This window comes from Microtus ochrogaster, unplaced genomic scaffold (genome assembly GCF_000317375.1).
Source record: "Microtus ochrogaster isolate Prairie Vole_2 unplaced genomic scaffold, MicOch1.0 UNK29, whole genome shotgun sequence".
Taxonomy (NCBI): Eukaryota; Metazoa; Chordata; class Mammalia; order Rodentia; family Cricetidae; genus Microtus; species Microtus ochrogaster.
In genome coordinates this window covers 2,260,706-2,278,983 of record NW_004949127.1, presented here as the reverse complement: position 1 = coordinate 2,278,983, position 18,278 = coordinate 2,260,706, and the positions used below count along the sequence as shown (strand labels likewise).

Below are 18,278 nucleotides of genomic sequence, written 5' to 3'. Positions count from 1 at the left end.
TCTGCGACATCTTATGATGTTAATAAATTTAATAATAACCCTATAATTTTCCTGACATTTAGAAATAGTATTGCACTGCCGGGCGGTGGTGGCGCACGCCTTTAATCCCAGCACTAGGGAGGCAGAGGCAGGCGGATCTCTGTCAGTTCGAGGCCAGCCTGGTCTACAAGAGCTAGTGCCAGGACAGGCTCCAAAGCTACAGAGAAAGCCTGTCTCGAAAAAAAAAAAAAAAAGAAAAGAAAAGAAATAGTATTGCATCATTCTCAGATTCTGAAAAGGGGCCACCATGACCTCATCGTTTATGGTTCAGAATAAATGTTGAACTGTCTTGTGTGGACTCTAGAAGTAGAAACTTAACTTGAAGAGCACACTGAGGCTTTAGGTATTCCCTGCCTGGGGGAAGTCTGGCTCCATGTGAAGTGAGCTAAAGGTGGACCTGCTAGACCCACAAGGTCATGTAAGTCTATTTTGCTAGCCTTTGTGATCATATGTGAGACTCAGATATGGAGGGGGTCTTTCCTGTTCCCCATCGAGTACTCGATAGCCATTGAAGTAGTTGTTTTTCATTAATATGCAACAAAGTTGCCTTCTGTTGTACAAGTCCATGAATTTGAATGAGACATAACTGCATAGCCCTCTTAAACAGAGCCACATACCCCTCTTACCCCTACTTATTATACTGCCATTCTCTTACTCTACCTTTAATGTACCATACTTAATAAATTTTAATTTAGTTTATAAATTTTTAAAACTGTGAATCATGCTTTTCTGTGCCATCTACAAGAATTGTGTCTTATCTCTAGAACTCCAAGACTCCTTACTTTTCTACATGGAAACTCACCTATGTTTCTCAAAAAATTTTATATTGCACCTTATACTTAAATCCATTACACATTTTAATCTAGTTTTTGAATGAGGTTGGGGTCGAAGTACTTGTTTCTTTTTGTATACATATCTAACAACACTTGCTAATACAACTTTGTTTATTTTGTGTAATTGCTTTCGTGACTTTTTCAGAAATATGTGTTTGTACCCTTTCTGGATTCTATGTTATGATCAATGAAACACATGCACGCACTTCACAGTCAAAAAATTAAAAGAAAACACAGTAATATACATAATCCAGACTCTCTGTGTATACTCCATTTTTACTTGGCTTTTCTCACTCTATTAATTTTTTAATAATTATTGTATTATCTTTACTCCTTTAATCTATGACTGGCTGTTTTCTGTTTCTTTAAAGACTTTGTTTTATTTTTTTATAAGCTATTTATTTTCTTTTATGACTCTCTTTCTTCCCTCTCCCAAGCCTACATACATTTATCCAACACTGTGACCCATTTAGAGGTCTTTCATATATGAATCTGTCCTATTGTGGATCTGTAATTCTCTACTGTCCAGGAGCACTTCTTAAAATGAACTTAAGCTGCACCATTGCTAGGGGAAACACAGCAGTGCCTGACTGCCCTGCCCAGCCCAGCATGGCGGAGCTGTTTGCTGCCTCTGAGAGCCATGCTCACTCACATCCCCATTTTTAGGCACACAGCCAGTCTATGTTGCCATTAAGCAAGTTGTAGAATTTTGCCCATAAAAACCATTTAAATGCTCCATAGCAAGACCTCCTTAGAGTTCATGCTGGCAGCATGGCCCAGAAAGCCAGCATTCCAAATGTGTGTGGCTTTTTTCCTGCTACCACTGAATCAGGAAGATCTCTCTTAAAGGAGCCGCAGCATGCTACCAGCAAGCAAAGCCCATTCGGGAAAATAAATGTGACTAAACTTTGTTTTCTAGTGTCTAGAATTTCTTTTTAAGCTTTGTCAGGTTTTGCATGGATTTGGCCCCACATTGGGAGTCAATTTGTTGGAGAAGAGCCGCTTGTTGGTTCCCAGCCACTTAGCCCCAAAATAATCACACAGAAACCATAGTATTTAAATCACCGCTTGGCCCATTAACTTTAGCTTCTTATTGGCTTACATCTTAATTTTGCCCACCTCCTTTAATCTGTGCGTCACCACCAGGTCGTGGCCTACCAGCAAAGTTTCAGCATGTCTGTCTATGGCAGTGGCTCCATAGCTTCTCCCTTGACTCCTCCTTCTTTCTCCCAGCATTCAGTTTAGTTTTCCCTGCCTGCCTAACTTCTGCCCTGCTATAGGTCTAAAGCAGTCCTTTATTAACCAACAATATTCACCGCATACAGAGGGGAATCCCACATCATTTGCTTTTCAGAATCTCCCAAGTAGCCATCTTGGAGGTTTTACAGTCATCTTTCCAGTGGGAGAGACGATGTTCCTCTCCTACTTGGGTTCCTGAAACAGTATTGAAGGAGTAAATGCACAGCAGAGGAAAAGTGTAGTATGTGCTTAATAACTTTGTAAAACAAGCTAAAACCAATTTTCCTAGACCCAGAAATTTTATTCATGTTCACATCAGGACCTGCATATGTTGTGTGGGTAAACAACCATATAGAATTTATATTTTTATTGATATAAACAAATTACAACAGATATGAATGAAGTCTCTTATGGACTGTAGTTGTGCCTAGATGGGTTCAGCTAGTTTCCATCTAAATGAGTGTGTCATTTGGGATCTGCAGTAATGTGGAGGAGACTTCTTAAAGAGCCTGCTTCTAAACTCACTCCAGTTGTGCCTTGTGTTTGTAGGATGGAGAGCCCCAAGTCCTGACCAGCTATTGTCCAACTGTAGGGCCAGCATGTTTCTCCTCAGCTTCCTTAGGCTTCGCATCTCTAACTTTCCCTGGTGTCTCTTTCTGGTGCCTTTGATCATCTCCATCTCTACTAACCTGGGGCCTTGCGCGTAACCATAGACTCCCTTTACAGCAGAGCAGTGCCTCTACTCTGCCTAACTCAGTAGCCAGGGGATGGGAATCTTGAGGGGGGAAGTTCATTATTAGAATTCTTCCTGCCACAGAACCAGATTAGTATCTTCAAAAATGTTCCAGAACCCAAACACACGTTTCATGTTGAAGCCTGGAGTGGTGTACTGAGGACAAAGGATATGTAGTTAGGGTCTTCTTAACTAGCAGGACATGTAACTCATATAAACACAGTACACAGATGTAGAACCTCAAGGAGGAACACATGCTCCACCTTGTGAACCAAGTTCTTAAAGAAAATGCTAAGCAGTATTTGAACATTAGAGATTATCCAGACACAGTAGAGACACATTGTACACATGAACAAATGCCTTGTGTTAGACATAGTAAGGACCAGGAGAAGTGGGTTCTGTATATGGAACCTTTAAAGGTGAGACAAGCAGGAGCTACAGCTTAAAGGCAATATTTTTTCCTCTATCAAAGGAACTTGGCTTTTTATATCATAAATGAATAGGAGTCAATAAAGAGTTGTAAGCAGAAGTAAGTGTCATGATCTGTGCTTGGGTCCTAGAGCCCTCAACAGGGGAAGAGAAGGAATTAAGAAAGTACCAGTTTCAGATAGGTACCAAACTGGAAAGCCTACTTCAGTTTGCCGTAGAACCCGAGGGGAGAAGGACCTGTCCAGGTGTGGGCCTTTCATGAGTGGACAGCAGTATAGGCCACTAAGCAACTCAGTAATGCTCTCCTTTGGTCAGCTACACGTGGAGAGGTGACAAGTAAAGAACACACTGCGCTGGCACTTTGATTAACGTTTAATTAGAAACCTCCAGTAAGTTTAATTAGAGAGCTCCAGTAAGTGTCTTTCCTTTTTTTTTTTTTTTTATAGCTGACATCAACTTGGATGTATCAAAGCCTTTGAAAGCTAACTTGAGTTTCACCAAACTGGATCAGATAAATCATTTTTTAAAGAAGATTAAAAAGGTGCACAGCTTTGAACATAGCAAAGAGACCTCAGCCCCATCGGACACTATCCTGAATAAGGACAAGCCTCCCGTCTCCAGATGTTACCGCGGAAAATCGTCTCAGCCCAGAGTTCACTGTGATGGAGTGCAGACTTCTTTTCAAGAAAACATGTGGAGAGCCACTTCCTGCTTTCAAAAAATTTCTGTCCGCACTACCCAGATTGTGGTCTCCATGGAAACTGTCCCACATCCTCATACACCGTGTGTGTTAGCATCGCTATCATCCCTCAATGGAAGCCTTGGTGTCAGCGCAGCACAAAGAGTACCAGGTGAGTGACAGAAGAAGGAGGGTGGGTGGAGGGAGGAGGGGAGAAAACAGCACCCTATGTTAGCAGATGAAAGGGCAGCATTTTATAGATCTGTGCTATGTGGAAATAAGTTCCGGAGTCACTAGAGATTCGGACATTTCTAGCTTGTGACCTTATTGCAGAGATGCTGGTTCAGTGCAGTTTGTAGTAGAGCTGTTGTCGTTTTGTTGAGGTTGTGATGTCCTGTGAGCCTGGGGTATTCCAGGCCCTGAACGGCGCCCTCCAACAGCCCCGTCCACCTCCTGAGGCTTGCTCTTGCCGTTGCCTTTAGGACTGTTCGGTCATAACTTTCTTCGAGCTGAGAAGGCTGTGACAGCATTTCAGCTTTTTTGAAACATTAGAACAGTACTTTTTACAGTGCGGTTTGTGACTTGCAGTCTGTGACACGCGGTACAGTCTGTGACACATCAGATCACCTGAGACCGTGCTGGGAATGTGTGCTAGACCCCCGCCAGGCTACTGAATCAGACTGGGCACAGAGCCCAATAACCTGTGTCTTGTAAGCCTTGCAGGTGACTAATGCAGTACATTGCATCACTGGGAATGATTTATTCTAACCTGAGAAGTTGCCATGGTAGCAGTGGAAGAATGCCACTGAGGCGTTTTGTCAAGCGGCAACACCTGGCCAGGGAAGGCTGAGCCTCTGTGTACAGCCCACCAAAGGCCCGCCGAGGACTGTGGCAGGGCAAGAAGCTGACTGGCCATGACGTCGCCATTTTTCTCTTTGGCTACTATGACTAAGTTGTGAAAAGAAAAGTCAACACAGGCAGGAAATAACCATTGCAGTCACAGACACTGCTACTGGGAGAGCTGAGAGCCACGTGCCAGACAAGTCCTCTAAAGCAGATCTCAGGAGGGAACTGCACGTTTCCAGTCCTGCCTGTGAGGAGGAGGCTGTGCACTGACACTCCTTGGGTTGTGTGCATCTTAGCTGCACACCAAAACGTCATGAAGTGGCAGCTAGAGACTAATTATGGTTTAGTTTTAGAAAGCCAGTTTGAACACAGTACTTTTAAGAGGTTTTTTTGTTTGTTTCAGCTTTTATAGTTGAGTGGTAATAAATTCAAGCCAAAACATAGATGATTTCTTTTTCCTCACTGAAGTATTTGTAACCAGCCCAGCTAAAAACTCTTACTTCTTTGTTGTATTTAAAGTTAGAAATGAAAAATGCAGGGTTTGGGGGCATGAAAGATTCTCCAACCCTGAAAACTACAGTGTCAAGTCTGCTGTGCCCATGCCTTTCTAGACACTGCCCCTCCGTCATGGGCGGGAAGACAGGACCCAAACACGTGGTGCTGAGCTGTGTGCAGGCCCTGCTCCTGTCTTGTCCTTACTCCCTCTAAACTCATTTGCTGGCTTTATTTTACTCACTTTTAAAGATATTTGTACTTCATAATTGTTTTCTCTACAATACAATTGAAAACTTCTCATTTAGCCATATAAATGGCTAAATGAAAATTTATGAATAAATTATTTTTGAAATTTCCCCTTTTATATTAGAGAAATTATATGCTCTCTTCTTTTATAATTATGTTCTTCTTATCTTGTTAAACACAAAAATAGAAACTTGGGCTTTGATTTAAAAATACTTTAAATCAAACACTTTAAAGTTTTTTGTGTCACATTAAATCAAAATTGAAATTAGTCATTTAATTGAAGAAATTTACAATGGTGAAACCATAACCAAGTTTAGTCAGCAAAATCAGTTGTGTGCAAGTTAGCTAAGCCTGGAGCGGGCTCTAGTTGTTGCTGAAGGCTGGGGTCGGGGGCCTTGGAATAGAGATCTCTACACAGCTCCTTTGGTTTGGGTTGTTTTTAGTAGTGGGGGAGAGCCTCCCTTTCTGCAGCCCAAGCTGCTCTGGAACTCACCTTGAAACAAGGCTAGCCCTGAACTTGGCCATCACACCAAGATCACCACACAACTTAAAAGTACATATAGAGTTGTAACTATTTTAAAAAACATAAATTAAGCATTTAACATTTATTTCATTATGTAGTCAGATGTCTTCAGTTCAGTTTTTCAGTTTATTTGAAATGCTTACAAATATGTGTACTTAGTGTAGTTTGGATTTTTTTATTTGTTTTTGTTTTGGTGGGTTTGGGAGTTATTTTGTTGTTGTTGTTGGGTTTAACTTGTTTTGTTTTGAGACAGAATCTCACTCTGTAGTCCTAGCTACATAGTATGTAAACTAGGCTGGCCTCATGCTTGGAGATCTCCTGACTCTGCCGTCCAGGTCCTGGGCTTAAAGATGCGCACCACACCTGGCAGTTAGGTATAGTTTTGGTAAGTCAGACTCTCTCTCTCTCTCTCTCTCTCTCTCTCTCTCTCTCTCTCTCTCTCTCTCTCTCTCTCTCTCGCACACCCTACCAGTAGTCATATTTCTTTTTGTAGTTTTCAAGTGGTGATGTTCTGTATTCAACCCAATTTTTATGGTGTATCTTTGAGCTCAATGGAATTAATGTCAGATTTTTATAGGTTGACTCTAATGCAGAAATACTTAGCTGAGTCTTTGATTTTACAGTTTGTTTAACTGTTGTGAGCATCTGCAGCAGCTGCACCTCTCAACTATTTGCTAACCAAATTGAGCACAGTGACAAAGTAATCATCTCAGACGCGCCATTAAACAGAGAGGAATGGCGCTGCACACGGCACAGCATCTGCTGCGCACATGGTGTCCTGTATAGAAGGACTCGAGATAAAATAATTGTCGAAAATTTCTTCATTAAGACCTCAACAGTTCGCACTTGTTTATCCGAATCTGCATAGCTCCCCTATGAGACAACACACTTGGGGTTTCTTGGGTTCTCGCTCACTTTCTCTTTGATCCTGTTTGATGTGCTGACTTTAATAAACATACTCAAAACCACTGTGCAAGCACATCGTGGAAAAAACTACAAAGGAGCAGCTCCGGCGGAGCTCTGCTAATCCCTAGCTCACGCAGGCTATTTTTAGAGGAGTATTTTTTAACACTCTTTATGTGACAATGTTATATAAACAGGGAAAAGCAGTTCTTTCCAGATGAATTTTAATTTAAGAGCTGAAATAGATTTGTAATTCTAGAGGAATCCTATGTGCTAAGTAACTCTGAGAGAAGCCCCATTGGGCATGTGCTGTAGGCATGTTCTCCCACTTGCCGAGAGGACAGAACAAATGAGTTTGCCTAATGATTATTTTTTTTATCATCTAAGCTGTTAGAAGCTTATGGAAAGTATGTGGGGAAAGGGGACAATAAAGACATGAAACAAGAAAGCCCATGTTTTCCCCCAAACATCGACAGTACATTTGTACAATCTGAAGACTTTCCTATTCATTCACTCATTTTAAAAATGAATAGGTACAAATTATTTACTGAGCTTGTTAAAAGAATTCCCATCTTCATTTTGCAGAACAAAGCAGAGCAGTTAAGTATTTTCTGCCTAAAGGAAATAAATTGGCTATCTGGCTCTCCTCAGACCCCTGTACCCTTGCGGACTCTGAGTCTTGCTGTCTCCCCGTTGTACAAGCCTGTGCGGCAGCGGCTCAATAACTGACTCCTATCTGCTAGGATGCTTAGTTCTCCGGGTGTCGTAGTGAAATAGCCCTGTGGTCCGACTGCAGATGCGATGCTTGTGTTCGTGTCACTTGGTACCAAGTATTACAGGAAATCTTACAAATGCTTTCACAGAAACAAGACAAACCTGAGGTAGAAACTGCATCTTATATTCTGAAACATTTTAAAGCCACTGTGTCTTAGTTGTCTGTTAAATCTGTTCCACTGTAGAATATGTTCTTTAAAAGCTGCAGCTTCCCCACGTGGGCACATACAAAGCATGTCATTTTAGAGACACGCAAAATATGTAGTTATAAATTCCGAACTGGCAGCAAGTCTCTTTCCACAGGAGGGTGGGGATTGATCTCACGCTGCAGCTCCCTGTCAGCGTAATTTATGGCTCTAGTAAGATGGCACGCCTTAGAGTTCTGCAAACAGGAGTACACAGTTGAGAGCTGGGAAATCCCTGGACTTGAGGTTGCCATGCTCTTTCTTGTGGACAATTAGCAACCTCCAAATAGACAAAGCACTCGGAAACACGGCATGAACAGCTTGCTGACACAGGGGAAGAACCTGGGTGAAGCCATTGGTTGGCATTTAGAATAGGAAACCATTGACAAGACTCTCTGACCATGGAGACATTGAGAACATAGTGAGTTGAGCTCATTGTCAAAGCAACAGTGGTTTAAATTACTTTGCCTACCCTTGCTGTACTTAACTCTGTATGTAAACAGAACAAGAGAGGAAAGGAAGCACAGCCCTTCTCTTCCGCGGGACTCGGGACTAGAGTGCCTCCCCTCATGCTCACCTCACAAACCAAAAGTGAAACCAGGTCATTACCTGAAGCAAAGCACTGTTTACGCTGTGCTTCTCCTGAGGGAGCTCTCCAAGGCACCCTCATAGGCTTTGGGTGCCAGTTAGCATTGCATTAGATTCGACTGCCTAAAATCCCATTTGCAGTAGTTAGCCCGTGACAGCACCCAAAGACCCTTACTGCTTTCACAAAGAAATACATCTCTTTCCAGGTCTGAAGGACAGGAAATAAATTTCTTGACTGTAAAAGACAGAAGACAAACTTAACTTTTAAGGATCCAGTGAGGATGGAAGCTTAAATATAGCTAGTTTGACAGCTAGACAGATCACCAACAGTCCTTAATGAATATTGGGTGTGGGTATCAGGATCCTGTCTTTTTTGATACTCTGTCCCAAGTAGCTTAAACCCAACAATCAAAGAAAAGTGGAATGCTCACTGGCCTGCAACATCTGGGGTTTTATTTGTCATTTTGGCATACCTGGCAAGCACAAAAGAAAGAGTGAAGGGGATTATCTTGACAATGAAATGAGTTACCGAATCTTGTGATAATGAAAAGCAGAAGAATTCTTATGCCTTTCTATAGTCCCTGAGGTAGAGGTGCATTTATGGGTTTGCAGAAGTAAAATGTCGGCGGGCAGAACAGATGGGCCAGAATCCCTGAAACACAACACCTCCTCGTCCCTGGACTGAGAACCACTATTACCTCCAGGCCGGGTTCCTCCTTCACCTCTATTATAAGGTTCACAGTTGCCCCGGTAAAAGTTGGCATAGTGTCTTTTCACCCTGAAATTACTCCTAGACTTCTTGTTTTTTATCTGTGAGAATAAATGACCTTTCCTAAGTAGTGGGATTGATATTGTTCATTCTTGTCTAATAGCTTATCTACTCACACATTATAACAACCATAGCAAAAATACCATTTCAACATTGAGTCTCTTATAGTTATGTATTTTTTTATTTTTAATCATATTAGAGAAGTAATATAAATTATTATTTGGGGGAGAAATTTTCTGCACGTTCTTGTCATTCTCCAAAAGGTACAAAGTTCTAAAACTTAAAAATGAAATAAAAACTAGTAAAATATATAATTTCTCCCCCATATAATAATTTATATTACTTCTCTAATATGATTAAAAATAAAAAAATACATAACTATAAGAGACTCAATGTTGAAATGGTATTTTAGCTATGGTTGTTATAATGTGTGAGTAGATAAACTATTAGACAAGAATGAACAATATCAATCCCACTACTTAGGAAAGGTCATTTTAATGTTTTATTTAGTGTGTGAGTGACGTGGGGTGTGGGTGGGTGCACATGCCACAGCACACACGTGAAGGTCAGAAGACAGCTCTATGGAGTCAGTTCTGATGTTTCATCATACATGGGTTATAGGGACCAAACTCACAGCATCACTGACCATCAGAGTACCGTTACCCAGGGACCAAACTCACATCATCGCTGACCATCACAGTACCGTTACCTGGGGACCAAACTCACAGCATCACTGACCATCACGGACCAAACTCACATCATCGCTGACCATCAGAGTCCTGCTACCCACTGTGCACCTCACTAGCACAGAAAAAGGCTTTCTACGTGGTGTGGAGGATGAGTAGCTATGGGTAGTTAGTATTTTGGTGCATTACTCTGTGGAAAGGGCTGTGTCTGCACCATGCTTACCGTTTGCCAGGTACGTTTGTGTTTTAGTTCTGATGGGGTTCCCACATCTGGCAGCCCAACAGGAATCATTTAGAATCCAGAATTTAGTAACTTCAGAGAAATAGAAGTAAGCACTGTGTCCAATCTCTGATGTATTCATTTCAAGGCTGCATGAAAAATGAAAACTTTGTAATGAGCCCCAGCAGAGGCCATTAGGGCGATCTCCTGTGCAGTGGTGGACGTGATGTACCTGCCCAGCCGCTCCAGAGGGAGATGAGCTCACATCAGAAAGATAACCATCTCTGACTTTGTCTTCTGATTCATCACTGACCTGAACTCCATTTGAACCTAGTTAGACAAAAAACAAGCAGAATTCCTGGCCCAAACTATAAAATGTAATTAAGCCCTTTTGAAAGGATGTGTAAAAGAACATTGCTATACCCCACTTATAACACTACCACCACCACAACCAATAAAGTTAAATCAAGCGCTGCCTGTAATGGATTAAAATAATAAATGTTCCTGGATTTCAGTGTTTGAAGTACTTGAAGAAAACAGACTTCCAACATCCCGAGTAGCTGAATGTAGGAAAGACATTTATTAATGACGAGTTCAAGGATGTGGCCTGCTCAAGATCATTGCTTTCTGTTTACCGTTACACATCTCTTGTGTTTTTACACAGCTCACATGTGTCTGCACACAAAAGAATTGTTAATTGTATAAATATGGTTTTCTTGGGGAGCCTTTCTGACAAGAACCCAATTACCACTGCTACACTGCCTATTTAAATCTACCGTCCAGCCTTGTCTCTGCCAGGATTAGCCTATTTCTCCCAATCAAATTTAGTTACAAGATTTTAAACCAAATCTAAGTTTTTGTGGCCTCCAGTGATATATTTTTCACCATAGTCCATGACAGTGGCATGTGCCTGTCTTATATGATGCCAGGGGTGGTGGATCAGTGCTTTCTGCTTCAGTTTCTCTAGATCTGGTTGCATCTGGATAAAAGACTTACGTATTTATTTAGACAGTGTGAGACCTTTAAGACAACAAAATTGCTGTCAGTTGCCATGAATTTCATTGCACAGAAGGTTACCATGGAAGAAAGGTCCTAGTAACTAAGCACTAAAGATCTCTTCCTAGCAGCCTTCCCTCGCGTCCTGACACAGCACCTTTAGTTTAGTGCTCTGTGCAGTAGGCGTGTGTTGTGAGTCCCAACCCTGAGCCTATAGGAAACTACAAGCAACCCACCACCCATGCAATTGAATTTGTGACGATACTGAGTTCTGTTTGCGGCCACCGCAAATTGTCCTGTTATCCACATAAGCCAATAGGCTGTGTGCTAAAGAGATTACTGGCAAAACAAGGCTGGCAGGAATGAATGAATACAAATATATCTGAGATCCTCTTTTATATGCTGACTGGTCCCCTAGACCTGTTGGCCATGTTGGCGTTATGTGTTGAGGCTGTGCAAGAGAGCTGGGACAGGATAGTATTTGTTTTCGGTGCTGTTACCACTTGCGAAATGGAATTGCGATGACCAAGGAATGGAGTCTGCAGAGCAGCAGAGTGTGTAAGAGGAGGGCAGGGTGGGTGCTCTCGTCCGCCCCTTACTCACTGCCTGGCTGCTGGGGCAGGTGCTGCGCACAGCTGCTTCCTCCTGTGGAAGTGTGGGTGCTTGGCATACACTAAATGCCTTTCCTTCTTTCCTTCTCTCACCAAACTGAAGCCATCTATCATTAAATGTTTTGAGTTAAAAATTATTTCTAAATAACCTCATGGTCATTTCCTCATGTAAACCTTATTGTCCAAACTGATTGTAATGTAATACTAACTAGATAAGTAATGGCACCAACTTGATAGAGTAGTAACTACAAATAAAAACCTTAGTAGGTCTCCACAGCCCCGGTTTCAGATTCCTGACCTGTAGGTTATTTGAAATATTAAAATGATGTCATGAAGTATTAGTTAATAGGTGTCCCATGTCAGGGAATCCTGGGATGAAGAACAGTGAGCTAGTCTTAACTGCCTTGTTGAGTTAGTCCTGAAAGGGTAGAGATTTGCCCAAGGACATTCTGAGATAGAGAAGACTTTTCATGGCCTCTGGATTTTCTTTTGATTGGACTTCAGGCCAATCCCAGTTTCTCAGCCATTGCGGCACATCACCTAGCAAGTGCTTTTGCTTTCAACATTAAGTTTTTGGCCAGTCCTCATCCATGTGATGACTACAGAAATGACTTGAGGAGGCATGATGGCGCCTACCTGTAACTCTACTAGGAGGATCTGGAATTCACCGACAGTGTGGGCTACATAGTGAGACCTTGGCCACCCAAGCAAAACCAGAAACAAATGAAAAGCAAAAAGCACACATCAGAACTTTCTTCATGGAAATTAGCTACTGTGTTGATCTCAGAAACTTCACAAATATCTTTGACCATCCTTCTTCTCTAGGAAGGCTGTCGTTTAGTCTTGAGTAGGTGGCCAGATGAGCCAGCCTGCCTTCCATAAAGCCGGTTTCTAACGAGCCCATCCAGACAGGACAGAGCATGGTAGCAGACCGGAAAGGGGGAAAGAGCTATGACTTTCTGCTCTTTTCAGTTTGGTTTTCCAGGCCAAGAGTTTTTAAAAACAATTATACTTTTCCTAGACAAGGACCAAGTATGTACAGCCAGTGTAGAAGACATTCTGCTTTCATGAGAAATTCTCCTTTTATATGGAAAGGAGAAAAGAAAAACTTCCTCTTGTAGCTTATTTTCCTGGTTTCTTGAATTCAGAAGACCAGGCTTGGGTTAAAAAGTAGGAGTCCCAACTGTTAGTCTCTAAGGCGCACTGGGTCAGAGGTTCCGGGAACTCTAAATTCTCCCTACAAGAAATTAAACGGTGCTTTGGAGAAAGCTCCACTCTGAGCTCTCACTTCCTGCGGTTGCTCTGTTCACTGAACAATGGCTCCATGTTTTATTTTATATATGTATATATGTATGTTATATATTATAGCTCCATGTTTTATTACATTACTTTATTCTGACGTTTCATTTATGCTAGTAATAGGCATATATGTTTACATAGGCTTATTGCAAAACTGAATATAAGTAAGATCCAACCAATTTACACCTTCTGTTTAAGGGTGGAAAACAAGGTGTTTTGTTTAGGTTTTTTATTTTCTGTTAAAATGCCCAAATGCTGTATTTTATGAGATTCAAAATAATTGTTTGAAGGAATATAAAATGAAAAGATCTTGGTCTTTGGTAGCTTCATCATATTTTTGTGAATTATACTTAAAAGATTTTTTTTCTTCCTTTTTGAGCCATCCTGATATTTCACTGGTATGCAAATTAGCTTCTGGATGTTTCTAACATATCTTTGCTGATTTTTAGTAGCCCAAGATTGCTTCCAGCTGGATTTAAAAACAAAACAAAAACCTCACCTACCTGGCTCTGCTTTGCTGGCACATGTCATCACTGAGCATGCTGCAAACTCAGTCTTCAGGGGCTCCGTTCAGGCTGCGCTTGGCGCAGATGGCATATGGAGAGGAGGAGCATCCCGGGGCTGACAGGCAGGCGGTGGTCTTACATGGTTTTCAAAACAAGTGGTTTGCATTTATTGGTCTTCTAAAGGAATATTTTAAAGGTCATAAGACTGTTTGTTCCTTGAATGTAGTCTTATGCTCACTTGAAAAGTACGACAACATGCAAACAAAGCACGCTGCCGCTCATCACATCGGTCACTTCTGACATTACTCCTCAGTGCTGTCACACCTCATTTATTCTAATTAAATGTCTGACATTGGTTTCCAAAAACAAATTAAAAATATAAACAGATTTTTGAAAGAGGTAGTTCAGTTGGAAGCTTGAGCAGAAAAGTATTTCTTTAAAGGAGAGGAGACAGAAGTTCCAGTCAGAACGACCCGATCACATGACTGCTGAAGGCAGCACTGCATCTTGCCACATTAAGGAAGTTATCAGAGCAGAAGGCGGTGGGGTGCAGGGTCTGTGGTCGCACCGCTGTCGGGTGCTTGCTGTTGACATCACAGCCTGGGTTTGTAGAGGTTAGCTGAAGCACCTCACCTTGCTGAAAGACAGTTTCCAACCTGGAAGTTTTAAAGATGATTTGACCAGTGGGATGTGGTGGTTTATTCCTTTAGTTTTGGCGTTTAGGAGGCAGAACTGGGTGAGTTTCTGAGTTCAAGGCCAGCCTGGTCTACGACTATACAGTGAGACCCTGGCTCAGAAATTGAATAAATAAAAAAGCTTGATCTCTAATTAAAGAAATAAATTTAATATTTCTTATTTTGAAGGTTATGATACTTTTATATCTTTCGATTGAGAAATAGTTTTAATTTTTAAATCTTTCTTCTAACATTTGAAAACTTGGAGAACAAAATGTACAGAAAATGTAAAAGCTAGCATTTCAAGTGCCTTTGTACTTCCCAGCCAGCAGGCGTCCTATTGGTTGTCAGCACAGAGAGATCTCCAGTGTCGCGTCCTTGAAGGTGGCTGTGCTATGTCCACTGTGGACATGGTGTCCACTGTGCAGAAGTCCTGAATAGAACAACCCATGCCTTAACTTACCTTCTCTCGCCGCTTGTCCAGAGTGAAAATGTCCTGGGGTCCAGTTTACAGTTTACGTAGATCCATCATGTGAGTGCTGGATCTATGACACACGGTTCGTCCTATCCCCGGAAACATTCGGTGCGTTTCTTAATGATAAAAGACAAAAGGGAGGCTGTCACATAGATGGGCTCTAGAGTGGAAGAAAGGGGAAGGAAAATAAATGGCCCTGTCTTGAGTTCCAGAGACTGTGTTCATGTTTTGTCAGAACTATGAAGTTGATTGTTCTCTCTTATGACCATTTATGAAATTCATTGCCACTCCTTGTTAATAAAAAAAAAATGCCACCTGGTCCTCCTGTCTCCAGGCCTTCTGGGAAAAGGGACAGCACAGGAGGGGGTGCTTCTCTGTTTACCCTCATCCATGAAAGAGCCCAGTCCCACCTCTTTCACTCAGAATCAGTATTCTGGGGACACCCCCCATCAGCAGTAGATAGTCTAGAAAGATTTGGAGGTTCCCTGGCTGGTCCCACCTGTTCCCTCCAAGTGTTCCCTCTCCTCTGCTCAGGGGAGGGTGTAGGGACAGTGTCTTCAACTTCTGGGATTCAGGTTGTTATTGAAAAAAAAATAATGAAGAAACTAAAAAAAGAAAAACCAAAGTAATAATAATAATATTGAATTTTGATTTGTAACGTATTTAGGATTCCATACAAACACTAATACAAAAACAACTTTTAAAGCAGGGAACTAGAAAGTCAACATTATCACACAACTTAGCAGTAATCATTCTGAATTCCATTAGTGAATAGTGACATTAGTGTATGAAAGGTAGATGAAAAGTTATCTACTTAATCTCCAAGAATCTTCCCCGAGGGGTAACTCTATACTAAGTGGAAAATCTGACAGGCAAAACCCTCAGAGTTACTGTACATAGCAGTGGAACAGAGGGATCAGGGATCACATGTCCCATGTGATGCCCAAGGGCATCCTGTCTTAGGTTATCCTCCGGGAAATCCCTCATTCTGCTCATGGGAAAACAAGTTAAACTGAAATTGACAGACAGGCCTTAGGATAGTTGAGATTCAGAATCCCAAAATCACATAAGACAAGGAAACTAGAATGTTGGTTACAGATTTAAGATAAAAGTCTTGACACCTAAACTCACTGGCATCTAGTTTGGGTTGTAGCTCAGGAGAATGACATCATGGGGGAAGAAGAAAATTTTAAACAGGATCTGGCTGGGGGGTAGTGCACACCTCTAGAAGTAGAAGCAGGCAGATCTCTGTGAGTTCAAAGCCAGTCCGATGTACAAAGCAAGTTTTCAGGTCAACCCGGGCTACGTGACGAGACCCTGACTGAAAGGGGAAAAAAGTAAATAAATGGCTGTGTGAGGGATCTATTGGAACTCCGTATTTTTGAAGCATCTGCATAGCCCTAAAATACTTCAAAGTTCTTGGTTTTTCGTTTGTTTGATGAAGACCAAGAAGAAGTAGCTCCCATGGCTTTCCATTCATCCTTCTCTTACGGTGATCTAAGATGGAGATGGCAAAGATGTGGGCAAGTCAGAAACTTGGAGGGCAGATTCTAAACTGTCACGTCCATTCTGTGGGGCAGGTCCCACAGCTAGTGCTGTGCTCACTGACGAGCTGAAGTGTGACAGCCTGGTGCACACTTCAACTACACGGCTTCTTTTCTTTGATGACTTAATAAAATATTGGAGTAAGAGAATGGAGCTTGAAAGAATGAAGTATCGTGCTACATGTAAACACAGTTGTCAGGAGGTATATTGACGTCGTTGAGCTGACTTTTAGGTTTCTATTCTCTCTGTGTGTGTGTGTACGTGTGCACACAGCTCAGGTGGAGATAGTCACCGGCACGGCAGTGGATGACTTTACTCTCAGCACTCAGTAGGCAGAGGCTGGGTTGGGGCACACTGACCTCTGTGTGTCTGAGGCTAGTGTGTTCTACTTAGCAAAGCCTTGTCTTAAAAAATCAAAAAAAAAAAAAAAAAAACTCAAGGTAATTGTGAAAAGGGAGAAGTTTCAGTGGTACATGTTTGATAAAAAGATTTAAGAAACTCATTTCTCACCGTGGTAACTTTAAAACAAGTCGTAGCGATAACACTTGTGGTTCTGGTGCCTTCTGTGGAGGAAAGTTGTGTCTCTGATTGCCACAATAAGTACTTACCACATTGATGTTTTCAGTTTTCCACAGAAAGTCAGTACATGCCTACACCCTGGGCCTAAGGTGTTTCTTAATCTTTCATCTTTTTCAGGATCATATAGCATTAGGAAAATAAGCCCTGAGCATTAAGGTATGGCCTCGTGAAATTCAATATTCTCAGTGACAATTTAGAATATGAGTTTCTTGGGAGGAAAATGAACTCACCACTTTAACTGGGCATCCAGATTCCTTAAAGTCTGCTATAGGCTTTATGAAAAGGTTCTGATCCACACTCCTACTTCAAGTTCAAAAGGAAACCTACATTTTAAAGTGTCTTCCTTTTCTGTACATATTTACTGTGAATTCTGGCATATAGTTTTTCTCATAAATCTAACCTGCCACTATCTGTTTTTAAGACTTTCTAAAATTCGAGTGGTTATGAGGTGTGAAGTTTGGATTAAGCCAAAGTTTTTATAAAGCACATGTTATGTATTTTGATTGTTTTGAATTTTAGTATGGGCCAACCCAAAACTTGTGTGTCTAGCAAAGTGCACTAAACTGTGCTCTGTTGCCGTAAGAAAGCACAGAAAATTGCCCTTCACGTCATGGTGACGAGTGAATGGAGCAGCTGTCCTTGTCCCTAATGTACTTGTAAAAAGCTTGCAGAATTTAATGAAACCATCTCCACTCATAAAACCTAAACTGTGCACACATGGAAAAGTCCTAATGTTTTGGCAAATATTGCTTTGTTAGGAATGTGAATGTCTACCTGTTTCAGAATTTTGTAATAATGGCACAAGGCTGGGGAGAGCTGGCTGGGGAAGACCCTGGCCAAGAGAGGCGTCCCCACTGTTCTTTTTTTGTTGTTGTTGTTGTTGAGGGATAATTAAACTATACAGATTTTCTTTTTCTCTCCTTCAGGCAGAAGTCTTGGATCATCATTCCTCCTCAGCATAAGTGATTTTCTCCTTAAAACAAGCCTCAGAGACAGAAGCCGGATTCTGATGGGACCGTTCTCTGCTACTGTCAATCTGGAAGCCAAATGGTGTAAACACAGCGGCAATCCAGGCCCACAGCAGGCCGTACCAAAGATAGCCGTGGATTTAAGAGGTGGTCTGCTCCAGGTCTGTAGGGGCCGCCAGATTTTCCCCACAGGTTTTTAACTGGCCTGTTGTTGTTTTGTTTTGTTTTGAAATACTTCACCAAAATTTAAATTTTTTGTGTGATAAGGAAGTGTATGGAATGATGGTGCCCATCTTCACAGCATGATTGAAGGGTGGGTCATCTCCTCTCATTTTCCTGTTTCCACAGTGTAGTTCAGTGGGCTGGGGTCTTGCTGCTGCTGTTGGTGTATTCATAGTTCAGCGGGCTGGGGTCTTGCTGCTGCTGTTGGTGTATTCA

At 41.7% G+C, this 18,278-nt stretch overlaps 1 protein-coding gene across 5 annotated transcripts in view; it reads left to right on the top strand.

Annotated features, from left to right (window-relative positions):
• Positions 1 to 18,278, top strand: part of Vps13b (vacuolar protein sorting 13 homolog B) — a 441,647-nt gene that overhangs the window by 308,072 nt on the left and 115,297 nt on the right. For all 5 annotated transcript variants that reach the window (XM_026789767.1, XM_026789768.1, XM_013354110.2 and 2 more), the window contains exons 36-37: positions 3,720 to 4,124; positions 17,799 to 18,001. In XM_026789767.1, the coding sequence (XP_026645568.1) occupies positions 3,720 to 4,124; positions 17,799 to 18,001 (608 nt within the window). The remainder of the gene's footprint in view (positions 1 to 3,719; positions 4,125 to 17,798; positions 18,002 to 18,278) is intronic.